The sequence below is a fragment of the Anabas testudineus genome, chromosome 13 (assembly GCF_900324465.2).
Source record: "Anabas testudineus chromosome 13, fAnaTes1.2, whole genome shotgun sequence".
Taxonomy (NCBI): Eukaryota; Metazoa; Chordata; class Actinopteri; order Anabantiformes; family Anabantidae; genus Anabas; species Anabas testudineus.
The window spans coordinates 16,422,102-16,440,623 of NC_046622.1; the positions used below are offsets into that span (position 1 = coordinate 16,422,102).

General features: G+C 41.0%; 1 protein-coding gene across 2 annotated transcripts; it reads left to right on the forward strand.

The window, feature by feature from the left end:
• Nucleotides 1-1,058: 1,058 nt before the first annotated feature.
• mnta (MAX network transcriptional repressor a) lies at nt 1,059-15,982 on the forward strand. Of its 2 annotated transcripts, XM_026371491.1 has the most exons (6): nt 1,065-1,369; nt 5,605-6,238; nt 6,457-6,498; nt 6,779-6,890; nt 13,315-13,507; nt 13,637-15,982. In XM_026371491.1, exons 1-6 carry the CDS (start codon nt 1,297-1,299, stop codon nt 14,443-14,445), a joined length of 1,863 nt encoding a protein of 620 aa, XP_026227276.1. In that variant the 5' UTR covers nt 1,065-1,296; the 3' UTR covers nt 14,446-15,982. The 2 variants fall into 2 exon arrangements, with proteins under 2 accessions (XP_026227286.1, XP_026227276.1); XM_026371501.1 differs by lacking the exon at nt 6,457-6,498 and having other exon boundaries at nt 1,059-1,369.
• The last annotated feature ends 2,540 nt before the right edge of the window (nt 15,983-18,522 follow it).

Consider the following 18,522-nt stretch of genomic DNA (forward strand, 5'->3'; position numbering starts at 1 on the left):
CATGAGGTTGTTAATGAAACAACGGTGAATAATATTTTCTGGCTGTAGTTCTTCATATGTGACAGGCTTGGGCACTGTCACAATAAACCAACATTTTACAAAATGAAACAAATTGTATATGAATGAAATATAAAATCATTGATTAAAACCCTTAATTTTATATATATATATATATATACATATACATACATACATACATATATATATATATATAATTTTAATGTACATTTATGCATTTGGTATTTGGATATTAGTCACAAGTGAATGGAAACATCATAGGAATAGTGCAGGTCCACAGACTGCTGACTAATCTCCCTCCTACAACTCATTTTATTTAGTTTCATTTTCAGGAAATGGTTGACTGTCAAGACTATTTTCGATCATTTATAAAAAGTATGTGTGGTGTTTATCTCTGTATCTTGGACTAGATAGATTATATTAGACAGAACAGACCTACTGAATAACATCCATATACTCACTTCATTACTTGTGATATGTTATGATTTTACTCATGATATATGAGTATGTGTGGCAGCATCCTACCATGTTGTTCATTATACTGATTAAAAAGAAAAATACACGAATTATTAATTAGCTTCTGTTATTATACATGAGTGTTAGCTAAAGTTAGATTTTAATTCACTGGAGCGTTTGCAAAATGACAATAAAATAAAAGCCGCGTTAGCACGAAATATCGGGAACCGAAACGCGTACACACACGGTCTGTTTAAAATGAAAGTAATGTAAAAGATCACAGTTAAATCATTTAAATCTAATCTAATCATTTAATAATCATTTAATCTAATCGTCTGTTTCGCTATGTGTGCTAGCTGCTACCTTAGAGTGGTTGCTAAGCAACATGGCCGACAGCAGGGTGCTATGTTAGCAGCTAGCAGCTAGCTGGCGCTAACGTTGTTTGGCAGCGGCCGAGCGACTCTCGCACCTCTTTTATAACCATGACGGGCGTGACCCAGCGCACAGCTCATGACACAGTTATTCCCGTTCTCATCATTTTCCGCGTTTTGTCATTTTCTCCATAATGTGCACGGGAGGGAGCGCGTCTGTGGGCGGTCACAGTCCGTGCGTGGTTTACAAACCGTATGTGTTCCTGCTACTTTGAGCGCCATTTTGTTTGTAACTCTTCGATGTGAGTGGTAGAGTTTCTTCTGAGGGGGGTATCCGATTACCCGACTTCCACTTTTAGACAGGGAACCTCTCCCTGTAGTACACAGGCGCGTATCGCATCTGCTTTATCGCCTTTCTCTTATAAATCCCCATATTTCCGACTGGACAGAAATGAGCATCGAAACCCTCCTGGAAGCAGCCAAGTTCCTGGAATTGCAAGCCCAGCAACAACAGAGTGCACGTGGTAAGTCGTATATTTGACTGGATATAAAGTTGAAGTTTCCCCACAGGAGCCTGTAAAACAGGACAACATGTTATCACACCACGTAAAGAAGGTCGCTGGGAGAAAGCTCGGAGTTAAAGCCAAGCCGACACGTTATTTACAGCAGCTTTACTATTCACACCCTGTTCTCTTACTGGCAGTAAGGTTTTCAGGGATCCTGTAGTTTTACTTTCATATTCGCTTTGACGAGCGCGTTGCCTTCAGTCCACGTTCACTAATAGCTGTCCAGAATAGCTGTTTGACAAACATGGACTGCTGCAGTCAGAGGAGCTACTGCATTGAAGCCTGCTGCATAGCCTAGACTGTCAATGTGCATCAAAAACAGCAACGGCACCGTGGGGATTTCACTCCTTTCTGCTTTTGATCGGCAGCATTTTTTAACATCACAGCAGTGACAGACTTCACGCACTGCTGCGAAGACCAGAGGTCTAAATTACGGAGGGGTGTATGAAGGGCGGTGGCGCAGGGGATCGCCCAGCGCGTTTAAAATAATGTCCGTCGGAGGGATCAGGTGACTGTGGCTTTCAGGCTTCCTCTACGTGTATGTGTTCCTCTATCACTTCCGCTGCTGAGGGGGTTATCTGTGGGGGTGTTTCAGCGCCGTGAGGCTGCGTGTCCACGTCTGCAGCTCGGACTGATTCTCTTTGAAACAACAACAACACAAAAACACGGCTCGGCCTTTTCAGCTCGTGGAGGGCTTTCAGTGTCGCTCGATGACGTGTGCGACATGACCACGCCCCCTACGTGTTATCAGTGAGGGGGGGGTGGCCACGCCCCGCTCACCACGTGCGTGCTGGGCAACCCCTCCCAGAGATTGTTTATGAAGAGGATGACTCACTACTGTATGTGGTCTGGACAAAAGCGCCACAAAAAATGGAGGATTAATACTTTTATGTACCACAGTAACAGTTTATATTCGTGTGGCAAAATATTACTCCTGTGCAAATGTATGCTTTGTGTTGCAATACAACATATTTATATTTTATATTATTCACTGTAGTAGATTAACGTATATAGTACATTTCTGAAAAATGATGCAGAAACAAAGAACAACCTAAGCTTTTGTTGTAAGGCTGGTTTTGGTCACTGTTTGCACTCTGCTGCTTTATATTGTTGTACTACCAGAAAAAGATGTAAGTCAATGGGACTCCCAGAAACTTCACCAAGTAATAGAAATGATCAGTTTTTGTTTTGCTACAATTTTCAGCAGCTGATTATGAACATTCATAATTAATTAAAACTTTCTGCAGCTTTTAATAGGTTCTCTTTTTCAGCTGTGCATTGCATGTGATGGGCCTGTACTCACTTTGACATTTGCAATAGTTAAAACAATGCAGGATCTGACATTGGTGGCAGTGTGTTGTTTAGAGTATTGATGAGACGGTAAAATACAATCAGCAGTTTTATTTGTTTAAAGCTTAATACATACCAAAACCATGTGTGTAGTACTTTGCAATACTAACACACACCTTTGGAAAGTTATCCCATCAGCAAACTCTTTTGTCTTTAATGATCTCAAGGTAAACACCAAAGTAAAGGTACCAACGTATTGTTGAGAAATGCTCAGTTTATTTCTTTATTACTAAATGAAAGGAAGTGTACATAAGTGGCACACTGAAGAAAAGCAAGTCAAATAAAATCACTCATCAATTGTCCCTTCTTAAACAACATTGATTTGGGAATACAGCTTTAAGCAGGGTTTGGATACTAATGCATAGCATCGAACTAACATACACGTGGTTTAGAGACTATGCTTCCATTAGGAGTGTTACAGGTGGTTTGGAGAAGCTGAATATAACAATGCAGCCTGTGCGTTTCAGTGTAACAACAGAGGAAAGACGTGTGCAATATTTACCCAGCTCTGGCCTTTATAATATTACAACTATCAAAATTACCCTATGACCTTCAGAGATTCAACCTGTTGAAAAGTTTGTGTTAGAAAGGCCTACCAGAAAAAAACTACTCTAAAGTACTCTACCCAGTTCTCATATGTTGGTGTCATAGTTGTAATACTTTTATTACATCCTGTTCATGGCTTAAAGATTAATTAAAGTAGACGTATTGCCAGTATGCGCAAACACAAGATTAGTACTACGCTGCTGTTACCCACAGCTATGCGTTGATAAACAGCAAGTATATTCCCGGTCTCACCCTTATTTTGGCAAGCTTGAGATCAGCATAACATAGTATAGTTTCTCTTTCTGTAAATGTAATTTCATGTTTTAACAACTAAACATGGCCTCCTTTTTGACATAAAGAAAATGGAAGCCAACATGCTCTTATTTAAGCAAAAGGATAAATCCAACAACCTGGCAGATTCTGAAATGAGCGTCACTTCTCCACCCAGGCACTATGGAGACATTAGTTGTATTCAAAACAGACTCAGAGTGAGGGCTCCTGTTTCTTTCCTCTCCCAGCTCCACCCACGTTGCTGCATTGGAGAGCAGTCCTCCCCCATCCTCCCCCCTCTCTGCTACTGTAGAGCAGGTCACTGTATGGAGGAAAGTAGGACAGTGTTTGTGTGCTGCTGCAGTTATATAATGTGTATAGAAACCCCTCTGGTGTTCATGAGCGTTTCATAGGTTTTCTCACAGAAAGGCCTCCTTTAGTCTACCGTGTCATTACACCAACAGCGCCATATCATCAGGCTCTCCTAGCAGAGCATGCAACATCATAAGACGACAGGATTGCACAGTTATCTGAACATTGTGTGTTTTTGTATTTATTCTGGAGAAAAAAGTAATTACTAAATTCAGAAGGAAGGTTATTAAACTGATCATTCTGATGTTATTAAACTCAGTTATTAAAGATGTTCCCTTTGTAAGTCCCATATAGAGGTGGAAATGTTTTATACTGCTTTAACATTATTTAGGGAAATATGTTTGAAAGTTGTAGCATTGCCAATACAAAAAAAATTATATGAACAAAAAATAAAAGAAAGCAATATGTACCTTTCTTTCAGATTATAACTTATTTGCAACTTTTTTTTAAGTTGTAAGTTTGTTTGTGTAAAACGGGGCAGTAATGTTCCTGAACTTTAAACTCCTGACCGCCGGACAAACAAAATGGCTGGTACCTTAGTAGTAATATCATTATCACATAGAAATGTTTATTTTTACCAAAAGTTTAGCTTAACCTCAAAGAAAAGCAAAAACCTTTGCAAAGCTTATCAAACAATTGACCAGATTTTAAAATATTAGGGAATATCTCATCAACTGTGAGTTTTTCATTACAGAGGTAGACATCATTATATGCACACTTGGCCAAAAACTAAGTTGGTCTATTACAGAAACAGAAGCTGTGCCAACAGAGATGTGGATACTTGTAGAAAAGCTCAGTAAGCTTTCTTTAACACCTCCCAATAATGTTGTTGGTAATCTAAGCTGCTGCTGAGTTTGTTTGATACTGCCCCACTGGTTATCAATTTTTGACCACATGCGCAACAGATGCACAATCAGTGCAGACTACGTGATGCACCATGTTGCATAAATGACTGTGTAGCTACCATTAAGTTTATCCCCAGCCTTATCAGTCACTATTAATTCTGTAAGAGCTTTCTTTTTAAATCAGTTATTATGTATTAATCTTGGGATAACAAAGGTGAAACCTGCAGTGTGGTACTGACATAGTTTCACACGTTTCTATATATTACTCTGCTTTACTCTAAGTAGCGCAGTGAGGAGTAGGACTTTGTGTATGTTACATTTTTTTGTCATTTTATGAAGACAAAAAGAACTAAACAGACTAAATTTAAAGTACAGCATAAACCACATTGAAGACTTTTAGGCTCTACTTATTTGACAGTTCCTCATTATGTCTGGTTATAACTGTGTTGCTATTGTGTTGGCTTATTAAATGAGTCTGCATTGTGAGGCTATGTAAATGCTGTGGGGAGAAGGAATAACTGTTTTGCACTCGACTCTTCTCCTCTTTGTGCTGTCCACGGACACGCTGGGGTGATGTCTTTATCGTAGCAGAAGTATTACCACTAAATCTGTAATGTAAAATACAGCAGACTGAAATAATGCACGCAGATCTTCTACTTGTTCTTGTTCACTTGCAACACACAGCCCTTAACAGGAAGAGCCATGTGGATGATGGATGGATATTATATTTTGTTGTGATTTGTAGTAGCTGAAGTATGAATAGGAGCAAACATGGTTTGTTCTATTAACTCTGTTTTGTTTCTTCCACAGAGAATGAACTAAAGGAAAAGATACGCTTGGAGCAGCTGACCGAGCAGAGGCTCCCCGGTGTGAACTGTAACTCATCAATCCGCATCAACAATGTTTCTAAATCAGAGGAGCTCCGGACTGAGTGCTGTCCAGCCCCCATACCACCCTCTCTGCCTCCCCCTTCCATGCCCATTACCGTCATTCCCATCCCTGTGGTCACCCCAAACCCTACAGGCTCACCCACTTTACCTGCCAATACGCTCTCCCCTCCAGCTGCTCCGTCATTGGCCTCTCCAAGGAGAGACCCCCACTCCCCCCAAGAGCAAAGTGCCGCAGCTCTGCCCTGCTCTCCACACCCCAAACCTGACCACCCAACCTCTGTGCTAAGTGCCAACCACAGGCAGCTGATACAGAACCATCATCACCATCACCCGCAGCTCCTGACCCAACCTAACAACACTAAACTGCAGCAGCAGACACACCAGCAGCTGGTCCAGCGCTATCCTGGCTCCATTGTATCACCCCCACAGCAACATGCCTTACTCCCACATTCAGGCCCTGTACTCTCACAGACTCCTCTACAGAACGGCCCCATTAGCCGGGGCAGCCCTCCGGAGGATGGCCGCCAGCTGGACAACAAGAAGAGGCCTGGAGGGTACATCTAAACCTATTCACTTTTTACATTATAACTGGAATAGGGCTGGAGCTGAATATTGTTTTTAACAGACAACTATAAGTCAATATATTGGCCTTTAAAATGTCAAAAAGACATTAGTAGTACTTACGGCATGCAGCCCACTAATATGTTTACATTTTACATATGTTTATTATGTTTACATTTGGACTCCAAATTCTTATTCTGTGCTCTTGCAGGGCAGGCACAAGAGAAGTGCATAACAAGCTTGAGAAAAACAGGTGGGTTTAACCTGCTACCACAGGGCTTCATAAAGATAGAGATGTCAGGTTATTTGTATTGATACATTGAATAATAGTGTTTTCTTCCAATCAATGTTTTCTAAGTGGAGCCTTTGTTTATTTGTTGCAGTTGGGTTTTAGTTCTATGATTGATCTTTTTCAGTGAAGAACAGCTATTAAAAACTTTTCTTGTGTAATCATCTGCTAATAAATAAAAGCATAGTGTGGTTCTGTTGTTTCTACTCTCTCACATGCCGCCTCTATGTCTTGTGTCTGTCAGACGAGCACACTTGAAGGAGTGTTTCGAGACCCTGAAAAAGAACATCCCCAACATTGACGAGAAGAAGACCTCCAACTTGAGTGTGCTGAGAAGTGCGCTGAGATACATTCAGGTGAACTTCTGCTGTCTTACATTTTATTTTGACCTGGTTTTAATGTTAAATGTAAACTTTGTTTTATTTGGATATAGAGGTTTTTAGCTGGGACAGATGTGGCTTAATGCATGTTCTTGTTGCTGAGTCTGTTTTGCTAATACAGTGTTTGGCCTGTAAGCTTCAGCATGTGTACTTCATCAGCTGTTTGTGAACCTTGCAGAGACTTGTTTGTACTGGTTTATTGGCACTCACAATTACTACTGAACATTCTTTGGAAGTCACACTGCGATATGCGAGTTATTTACGTCATTTCGCGCAAAATGTCCTTGACTGCTCTAGTTAAAGGTGCAGTGATTTTTGGCTTTGACTCCCGCACAGTCCTGCGTAGGCTGTAATATTTATTAATTTACAACATTTCAGTGTGTTAAACCTTCATCAGGTATCCAGCATGTCTGAGTGGAAAAGGACACAGTATAACATGTACATACTGGTTTAACTTTTACAGTCCCTTATAACAATTTACTACTAAAAGTCAGACCATAGACAGGGAGATTCATTTAAATGTTGCAAAGAATTTACATCCAGCTTTTGCTTTTGCCGTTCCTCTTACTGACTTTCGTCCATTCTACCTTTTGATGTCTTTGTTTAGGTCTGTCTTTACAGAGGAATCTTTCCTTCTTCATTTGTACCATTTCTAAGTGACTGTGTTAGTGCTTGGAATGTGTGCCATGTCCACAAATGACTCACCATGTCTTTGAGTCAGACACTCACTGTGAGAGTATCCTGGTTGTAAACAGCTGGTGCAAAGGTCTAAAGCTGACCTAGTTTAACTCTTTCAGACTGGGTCTGTGCAGCTCAATGTGTCACAGTGTTTACTCTGGGTCAGATTTTTCTTCTTCTATAGATAGATCCTACAGGCAGAAAATTTTAAATCTCACACAGAGGTTCACCCATGGGTCCAGCTGATATTGACTTATATGGTTATGTTTTTATACCAAGCATGAATATCTGTGGCACACGAACTACTATGCTGGCCTCGATGAGAAGATCCAACCCTGCAGTTGTTCCTTATTATATAACAGTGGTGCAGAAATTTTTCACATGTAATTTTTACAGTGAACAGTATGCTCACTGACTGTTGTTGCTGTGAGTAGCATTTGTCTGGTTATTCCTCTTTGCGCATGGATACTTAAGGAAATTAGGACAGCGTGGGTACAGAGCTCGTCACTCAATCTCCTTCCCTCTGCCCCCCTCCCCTCCTGTGTGATTAAGCAACATGGTGTGCAGTGTGTTGTGTTCGACTGGCAGACTGACCTGCCTGTCTTTTCCTCCTATCAACAGCTGAGCTGAGGATATATTTAAATCAGACAGACTGAGAAGTCATAACTTGCATCATATAGTGTAGAAATGTCCAAAATAGCTGGAGACAGTTGTTACAAAGACCCTGAAGCAGAGTTGAGACAACTTTCTAGCATCTTAAAGGTAGATTTCCTACCAGTATGGATTATTTTTAACAATTGAGTTTCCACACATACACATCTTGGTGCAAGAATATTTAACTGTTATAGGTCAGAAAACTTTAGCTACCCGCGTGCACGTTATCATTTTTTCTTTGTCCAGGCTGGTGTTGTTTTGTTTGAGAGGGGTGGAGTAAAAGAAGGAAACTCTGGGTGATGGGAAGCCAAAAAAAACACAACACGTGTAGAAGCTGTCATCTGACATGGGTGGTACGGACGCATGTCCTGCCTGCATACACCTCTCTCTCTGAATGCTGCCCCCTCCCTCTCTGCCCCCGTCCTTGCCCTGTTCTGGGCTGGCAGCAGACAAGCAGCCTGCACACTAAAACACTGGGCTCATGAGAGGTCTGAATAAGAGGCTTTAGGCTCCGCATTACATTTCATTGGATTATTTAGCTTGTTCTCTTTAGTGTTCATTTGGATATGAGCACAGTTGTAGTGGTTTTCCACCCAAAGCTACTGCAGCATAGTTTCACTTCATTTAATTTCAAGTGCAGATGGCTTAGCAGTTATAACCAGATATATTGCATGCGCACAGATTTTTTTTTTGCTTGTTGATCATGTCAGAGTTTTTACATTAACAGAGTTATGCAGGAATTGAGATTCTGACTTTAAAGGCATTACATTGTGATCCAAAAGGCTTTCCCCTGAGCCTGTGATGGTGCTGTAAAACCAAGCCTGTAAAATAAGCCCTGCTGCATAAGAGCTCCTCCTCTCTGCTCCCCCTCCCTGCCTCTCTGAGCTTTTAAGGCCACATGAGCAGCAAGCACATGGCTAGCCTGAGCCGCGTGACGTCACCCCCCGTGCTGGGCCCCCGCCCAGCACTGCAACAGGCAGGACTCGCTGTACCACCAGACTTAGCTTTCAGCAGCAGGGAGGGACCATGAAGCGGTAAACATGAGGCTCGGTTTACTCCGTTCACGCTTCATTTCCCCCTCAAAGCTGACTGAACTTGTTTCTACGCTGCTTTTCCCCAAATGCCTGAGATGGGCTGTGCCATCTGGTGGGGAAACTGAGTACAAATAAGCTAACAAGTGGCGACTGTATTTCTTAACACTTTCAGCCGTCAGTTAATGACCTTTCATTGCACACATAATGGCCTATTTCCTTTCGAAGCATTGGCTCACAACAAATTTGCACTAATTGTTGCAATATTTTCATATTTATTTAGCCTTGAACACTTAATAAAATCAGACTTTCTTGGAAGTCGAGGCCACTATACTTTCTTTTAAGGTCTCTGCTTAGTCTTAGTTAAATCTTCAGTGACTTCCCTTATGGTTCAGTCTTTAATCAAATTAAACAGCTGTATCTTACATTTACTATGTAAATATGCAAAGTTGTCATAGTTATCTCAGAGCACAGTCTAACTGCTGCATAGTCTGGGCCATTAATTAGACCAGTTATGACCAGCACACAGGGATTGGTGTGCAAAAGTAGATATTTTTTTCCCCAGACAAGTCTTTTATTGTTAAAGTCAAGCACCACGTGAAGTTGTGTTCCAGCTTGAAGGCACAGTGAGACAGGGGTTATGTTTACCACACTGTCACGAGACCTGTGTGCAGAAGCCTGATCAGTCAGTCAGCCAGACTGAGCAGCATGTCTGCAACGTGGCCTCCTGAGCTTCTGCCCCTTTAAGAAAACCCAGCCTTGTGCTGTCTGTCCCAGCTGCTGCTAAAGTGAGTCAGTAAGTACACTTTGTGTTGCTCTCTTCTCCTGCCCTCCCTCTCCTGTTCTCTATGGGGCCATGTGCTCGGCACTTGCATTGCTTGCAACAGAGCTTGAGCAGTTTACACACACACACACACACACACACACACACACACACGCACTGCAGCCTATCCTTGTACTCATGTAGAGTTTCACACACAGACTTGAGGTGGGGCCTCGTCTCTGTGCAGGGAGGAGGAAAGAGGCTCAGAGCGTGTAACCGTGTGCAAAGAAACAAAGGTACTTGGCACCTTGTGTCCTACCAACCTGGTGACTTGATTAACTGGGCGATGAAGTCGTGCAGGATCCATCTGCTACAGACTTATTTAGCAGGTTTACATGAATAATAGCCGGTTCTGAAAAGATGAGGACTGTGTTGGCTCTGTCCGCCATCAGCACTGTAACAGAGACAGTTCAGTGGGTCTTGGTGTTTGTGGAGCATTTCTCCCCTCTCTCTCTCTCGTTCTCTCTCTCGCGCTCTCTCTATGAGTCATAGTTTGTGGCTCGCACAGTTGTGGTGCCAATCACGTACAACTGCTTGCTAATACATGGGTAAAAGGCAGCCAGCCCTTTTTGGTCCACGTGTCACACCCTCACTCTGCCCAGTTGACATTTCTTTTGTTTCTCTTTTGAGATAGGTTCTCAGAATCTGTGTCAAATCCATTTTTCACACTTTGTGAATAATTATTGTCATAATTATACTGAGATTTATTTTGAAAACAAACATTTGTGTTGGAACACTACTAAACACCTTTGGCACATAAAGGAGTGTGCATGGTCTTTTAAGTTACAGAGGACACCTTAACATGTTTTTTAGCCGTTTCCATGACAACCAAAGAGGGCATCTTTCAGTATATAATTTGTTGAGGCTGAGGACTCTGTTACTGTGTTCTGACTGGTCTACGGATATCCGAGGTGAGGTTATTTGCCATTTAAGACTTTAATTGATAGTTTAAAAAGTGGAGAGTCTGACAGAAAATACGAGAGGGAGGGTGTGATGAGATAACCATTCATCTATCAGACCAGATGTTTAGTGCAGTATGTAATTTGTCTTGCACATTAATATTGTTTATATCCACTGCCTTAAATGATTTTCTTCAACAAACCAAAGACGTTATTGTTTGTATATCAGAATTCAAGGTAAAAGTCAACATGTTGCTGGCCTATTCTCATTACGTTAAGTTAACGTAATAAGTTATCAGTGGCAGAAAGTTTCAAGTAGTTGAAAGCTCATCTTGTTGAGCAACCTCTAACTCAGAGAGCGGATCGCTCAAGGGCAAGCTGGGCGACTGGTTTCATCACCACAACAGTGCTGTACATCGAGCCACCAACACCATCCAGGGTAGTGGTGCTTCTTTGAACCTTTTAAATATCCCGGCCTACTTACCTGAACTAGTCCCTTGAGATTTCTTGTTGTAATTGTTTTCTATTAGTCATAACTTTTCTCTGGCAAACTAATAAGTGCATTTCATCTAAGTTAGTGTTTGATTGAAAAAGTCTCCACAGGGACACAGCCTGAGCACAGACTGTACCTTTCTAATCCTGGATAAGGACGAGAGACAGGTGCAGAATTACACAAGATCCGCATTTTGTCTCCCTTTGCCATTTCTGTATATTGTACTGTACATGCACAGAGCACACTAGCAGAAGTCTCACATTCAAATGTACACTAAGCCTAAAGCCAAATAACAATCATCTACATCTAGTGATGCTCTTGTCTCAGTCTCACACTGTCTTTTACAAGTGCTGCACACTCAGCAAACACATGGTAACATGAGCACCAACAGGAAGTCCAACTTTTTGGGATCCTGAGTTATCAGGTTGTTGGTATCCAGGTTTAATATTTCTCTACGCCTCTCCCACCAAGGCCATACCTGATAGTTTGACCGGTTTTAACATACATTAGGTGTTAGAGTTCAAAACACTAACTCGTCACAGGGTAACTATATCTTGTTGGTATTTTCTTAGCCAGCAGTGTATATTTTTATTCGTATTATTTTATTAAAGTTCTTTACATATTTTACAGTATTTTAGGTGTTTGTACTTGTAAATACACAATTCCTGACTTTTCTTCACATTTGGTTGAGTTTTCATGCATTTTTTTTTTTTACTTTTTGTGCTTCTGTTGCTGTGCCTGGGAAGTCCAGCTCAGTTTGTTTGATTTTGTTTTGTCAGCTGATGAGTTGAGAGTAAATGGGTCACAGAGGGCCACTGCCTGGAAGCACCTCCTACTTGACATAATCATTTCCTCTTTCCCTCGTGCTAAAGTGGCTCTTTAAATGTGGCTCCCTGCACTCTGGCACTGGATTTTTTGTTTTTTTTAATCTATTCCTTGGTCGTATTCCTAATGAATCAGTTGTAAAGAGAGCACCAATGTTAAATAATCAGGTTTTTCTGAGGTTTTCTGGGGTGAAGTGCTCTTTGTTGCAAAGTACACACACCAGAAGCTCATTGAGATTTATTATTTTATAGATAGATTAATGACACAAGCTCATTCTTCCTTAGTGGCTGACTGGAAATTAATATTGAATTGTCTGTGTCATCACTGTGTGAAGGAGATGATACTGTTTGTACAGTGAAACTATTCTTCATAATCCAACATAATGAATATATTGCATACACTATCAGTACAATACATGTGTGCATAATAAAGGCCTGAATGAACCTGTTTAACCCAACGCACAGTGATGGTGGTGGATTACGTATTCAGAACTATTACAACTACTGTAGTAGTACTACAGTCAATACAGGTTTGCAGTATTTGATGAATTACTAGCTAATCACTAATGTCACATTTGGTAAATATGAAGCTGGTTTTTAACTTCTGTATACAGTATACTGCTGCATAGTGTAATGTATAACTGTTAATCATAATTTATTTATCATTTATGTTTTAATAACCTGAACTGCAAAGTAATTAGTAATTAAAATTACATACTGTGGAAATAAATCAGTATACTGTTGCTTGAAATGTAAATACCTAAGTACAATTTTGAGGTTTATGTACTGTACTTAAAAATGTACTTAAGGTTGTTCCTACTTTTACTTTCAAAGCACACTTTATGGGTATAATTCCTTATTTTCCACCACTACACAGTGACCACATTTCCGGCAATCTACTGTTACTGCACATTTGGAACAATTATTCTAACTGTAATAGACCTGAAAAAACTCCACAAACTTATGTTTTAATAGTTTTATCATCTTCCATCTTTCAGACATTGAAGCGGAAAGAGAAGGAGTACGAGCACGACATGGAGCGACTGGCCAGAGAGAAGATAGCCACACAGCAGCGATTATCAGAGCTGAAGAATGAGCTGAGCCAGTGGATGGATGTGATCGAGATTGACCGCATCCTGCGACAGTCAGTTCAGCCTGAAGAGGACCAGGCCTCGACCTCCACTGCCTCAGGTAGGCTGACAGTCATCTAGCCTTTGCAGTCCTTCCCTCTATCAACAGAGATGAGGTAATAGTAAAGCTGTGTAAATCACCTTGTGTCTAGTTTTACTGAGTTCATTCTCTCATCTGCTGGTGTTGCAGAAGGTGAAGACATCATGGACGATGACCTAGATGAAGAGACTCCGCTGAGAGCACAGACAGCCTTACCTACGGTGCCTCAAACCATGAAACTTGATCTGCACAAGACTGCAACACCTACCCAAACCCCATCCTTGACACCCGCCACCACCACTACCTCCTTCATCACCCAACACATCTCCATCCAGCACAAAACCCCTCTGCACCAACCTCAGCCACTGCCAGTGACTTCTCCACAGCCAGTGTCCAAGCCTGCAGCTCCACCTACACTCACAGTCACAGCATCCAGCACTCCCACCACCCCGAGTCAGCCCTTAATCCCCACCCAGACACAAATGATGACCACGCCCAGCTTACACCCCACAGTTATTGCCCATGCTTCTGTGTCCCATCCCTCAGTGATTCAAGCAGTCAACCACGTCATCCAGGGAGGGGGTCCCAAACACATTGCCCACCTGGCTCCCTCTACTACCAGTTCTGTTCAATTAGCCCCTGGCCACCAGCCTATTGGCCACATCACTGTGCACCCAGTGGCTCACCTGAGCCAGCATCTACCTGCTCTCTATCCCCAGCCGGTGGCTGTCAACCAGCCAACTGTAGTCGGTCATATCACTCATACATTAAATCACACCCACCCACAGGTTAATGGCACTACAGCTAGCCAGGCAGCTGCCACCATTGTTAGCAAGCAGACAGCAATGAGTACCCAAATGGTGGCCCACCACCCACAACTGGTGGGTCAGACAGTGCTCAACCCTGTGACTATGGTGACCATGCCTTCCTTTCCCATCAGCACTCTAAAGCTGGCCTGAACCCTTCCAACAGGACAACCAGGCTGCATTTAGAGATGCCCCATGATAAGGGCGAACCACAGGCCTCAGACCAGACCAGACCAGCAATAAGCCCAAAGTGAGGGCATGAGCACTGCTGGACACCTTGCTGATCCACACAGTACATTAAACATTACAGCTTTTGAAAAGCAACTGGGAACATTCCTGTAACAAACTGCAAACCTCATTCAATACTAGTCCACCACAGTGTCCTGACATCATCATCCTAAAACTGGGTCAGGTTGCATGTGGTCAGCAGTCATGTTGAGTGTTTGTGACGATGTACAGTGGGCAGATGTGAAATCTTAGACCCTTAGTCACTTGCCATCTGTTATTGCAGATACAGGAGAAGTAGTCATTTTAACGAGAGCTTTACAGAAACCACTTCATATAGGGAAATGTTACGCTGCCACGAGACAATCCTGTCACAGTGTTTATGTACTGGTTGGTGGTACCCCGACTGGCGTGGTTTAACTATTGCTAGATAATGTACAGGAGAGGCTACATTGGGTTTTGAGAGCTGTGGGGGTGTAGGATCATAGTGCTGGGCCCGCCATAACCAGCACATTAGGAATGTGAGTCAGAGGAGCTCCTCCTCTCCAGCAGAGGCACATGCTGCACGGCTGGAGCTAAATCCTGGACTGAACTCGACCTCCTCAACAGGAGCTACAGTCCATAGTACTGGTGCACACAGCAGCAGCTCCCCCTGCTGGCTGTCTGCATTAAACATATTACTGCTAATATTGTGATAAAAAAAATCCTCAATTGATGCGTAATGTTGATGGAATAAATAGTAACATAAAGTAAAAGCATGTTTTATCAAGGCTGGGCTTTTAGTGTTGAATTAGGACAATCAAAAACATTTCTATCCATCCTTCAAACAAACTGGTGACTGTACACTGAGCAAAAGTACAAGTTATTGATTTAAGACAGTAACGTTTTTTTTTTTGTCACGGCTGCTAAAGTATAAAATATAAAAATATTTTTGTTCTCTAAGTCTACATGGCCCCTAAATGTAAGTGCAGATCGAGGTGTGTTAAAATACTAAATGTGTCACAGATCAAAACTTCGGCATAAAGTCTGAGAGCCGCATGTTTAAGAGGTTTTCAAAGTGAAAACCTAGAAGGTCCTTACAATATACTAAAGTGGTGTCTTGTATGGTAAATGGTAGCTGGATGTGTGATTACCTTGACAGTGATGACCCACAGCAGCACACTCTGTTGTGCTCTGTGGACGTCAACAAGTTGCAATAGGAATGTAATTTACTTTGTCAACTTTTGGTTGGCATCGGTACAGAGTGAATAGCTGAGGAAAAATCCAACTGTATTTTTTTTCCCCAGACACTTTTCCAAAACTGTGAAAACTAAAATTAATTTATATTAGTCTCAATGAGCAGCACACCTGAAGTTTAGCATAGCAGAACAGCAACATGCTGTGCCCTCCTAATTGAATCTGAATGTACTCATCTGTGAACGGATACAGAGTACCCCCCCCCCCCCCTCTTTTTTTTAAATAGAAAGAAACATGCCATGACTTTATCGCAGTATCGTATGTATTGAAGTATGAAGTGTATGTAAATTGTAACATTTAAAACAGATTTTGTGTTTAAGATTTACAGTTGCTTGTATATGTGTATCTGGAGAATAACCTTCTGTTCATTGCTAACTTTTATAGCCTTCTCTCCCCCCGGGACCATGTACAGTGCTGTATAACGCGGTGATGACTACAGAACAGTCCCTAAGTTTTAATCACATTCAACCACTTTGGAAAGTATTAACCCCTTACTTTTTGGAGTTTTGTTCTTATGCAATATGATTACAGTACTAGAGTTTATTACATAAAAAGATAAAGCAAATTCTCCCTACACCAGATTTTATACAAATCATCCTGAACACACTGAAATCATATTGCAAGTAACAAAATGCATGAAAGTTAACAGGGATTCAAATACTTGAAGAAGCAACAATTTGTGTGTTTTTCCCTATGGAGAAAGTTGTATAGTCTGTAAATATTGGGCTGCATCTAGATCTAACTATATAATGTAAAAAGCTGTGGAAAATATGTAAAATTCAAAATTTATAAAAAAGATAAATAAATTTTATTATGTTTACAAATGTCTGAAGCAATGTTCTTGCAGCAATACAACAATTGTTTAATATTTTGAATGCTTGGCATTTGGGGTTCACAGAGGTCAGAAGAAAGGTCTTTAATTTTTACCAGTTAGTCTGACAATTAGTTTGATTATTTATTACTACAGATTTGTTTTTTGTTTCCCCAGCGTTTTATTCAGTGGTGAAAATGGTTAAAATGTACACAGACCCAGAATGGTAGACAAAAAGCCAAGGTTAATTCACAGGGCAATTGACGAGGGATAGTGCTTAAGGGAGAATGTCCTTTGGACCAGTGAAACCTTTTGCAAGTCACATGGCATCAGCTTGATCTTCACCAACAAAGAAATAGTTTCCAGAGATAAGATCACCCTACCTACTATAAACATAAGTATTGTTCTGTAGGGTTCCTTAACTTCTAGAAGGAATTCTGGTGAGAAACCCAGTGTCTGAAAGCTCTGTTTCAGCTGCATGCTCGTTGTCACTGAAACACATTTGCATCTTTTTTCTATATGGTAATAATGTTAGTGAAGAGTCAGGAAACAAAGACCTTGAATGTGTAGCCATCTCCAAGACTCACATAATTTACATTATTATTAATGTTACCATGAACCCTGACTGGAGACCACTACATGCTACAGGAACCTCCATCATAGTGACTAACTAAACTCTTACGTTTAGTTAGTCGTTCTTAATGACACCCACAGTCGACTTCAACCAGTCAAAACACAGTATTATCTTTAACTGAACAACAACAAATTAACAGATCCATGAGTTCTCACACTCAGCACGAATCATAAAGTCCAAGCAGCCATTTCACTCAGGTCATTACAATATACTTTTTGACCAACCAATCACAGCCTTTAAAACAACGTCCCAAGCAGCGGGATAAACCACACAGACAAATTTTAGTCCTTTCCCAGTTCAGAGTGGCTCTGAGAGGTTTCCTAAATCACTCTGTGGAGAGGACTGCCAGCTGGGACGTTTTAGGTTAAGGTAGGAGCTTTCTTAAAGTTTTCTAACAATGTTTGTGAATGTTTTCCCTGGTCTTTATTCAAAGAGCATCTATGGAAAGAGGTAAAAGATGCATTCAGGAGAAGGCCCCTCTTAATCCAGAGACAGCTGGAGCAGTTTACTCAATGAGATTGGACCAATCTACCTGATGGCAGGTGCAAATTTGTATAGCAATCATATTAATAATTAATCTATCAAAAGGTTTTAAATTAATTTAGAAATGTCAAGCCTTTTTATGTTTTTATACTGATGCTTAAAAAGATTACCATCCGCTATCTTAGAATCTAAGAATATTTTATGGTTAGTTATATTAATTAAATAGTAATTTAAGATCAAAAGGTGAATGGGAATGAAAGTTCAGCACCTAGATTCATTAAACAATGTAAAACACAGCACCTTTTGAATGGAGGTTTTAGATTAGACTTCATTTGTTGTTTAAAGACATAAAGCACTGCAAAAATTACAACCAACACAGCAATCTGTAATGTCCTGAAAAAGAAATAAACCACTGGTGTACTGTGCAACACGAGTAGAAAGAGTGAAACATAGAAAACTGTGAAAGCTGTGAAGATAAAAACTCAAAGACAAGAGTCAGTGATGACAACAACCTCCAGAGAGCAGAGAGGTATTTCATTCGTAGTAGGTTTTAAACCCTGGTGAACATTCACTGAATATTTTAATATTCGTCATTTAATACTTACGACTGAGAAGTTTTCTTGTGTCCATGAGGCTTCATCTACATCATTTGTGCCAGTAAAAAAAAAAAATGGTGAGGTGAAAACTACGTTATAGTTAAAAAGAAATAAACACACAAAGAGACAGCGTGAACATAAACAAACAAACAAACAAACAAACAAACAAAACAGTGTCAACGTTACAGAGAAAACAAGATGGCGTCACCGCTGACGACAGCTGGTTTGTACTTGTCGTCACTTTA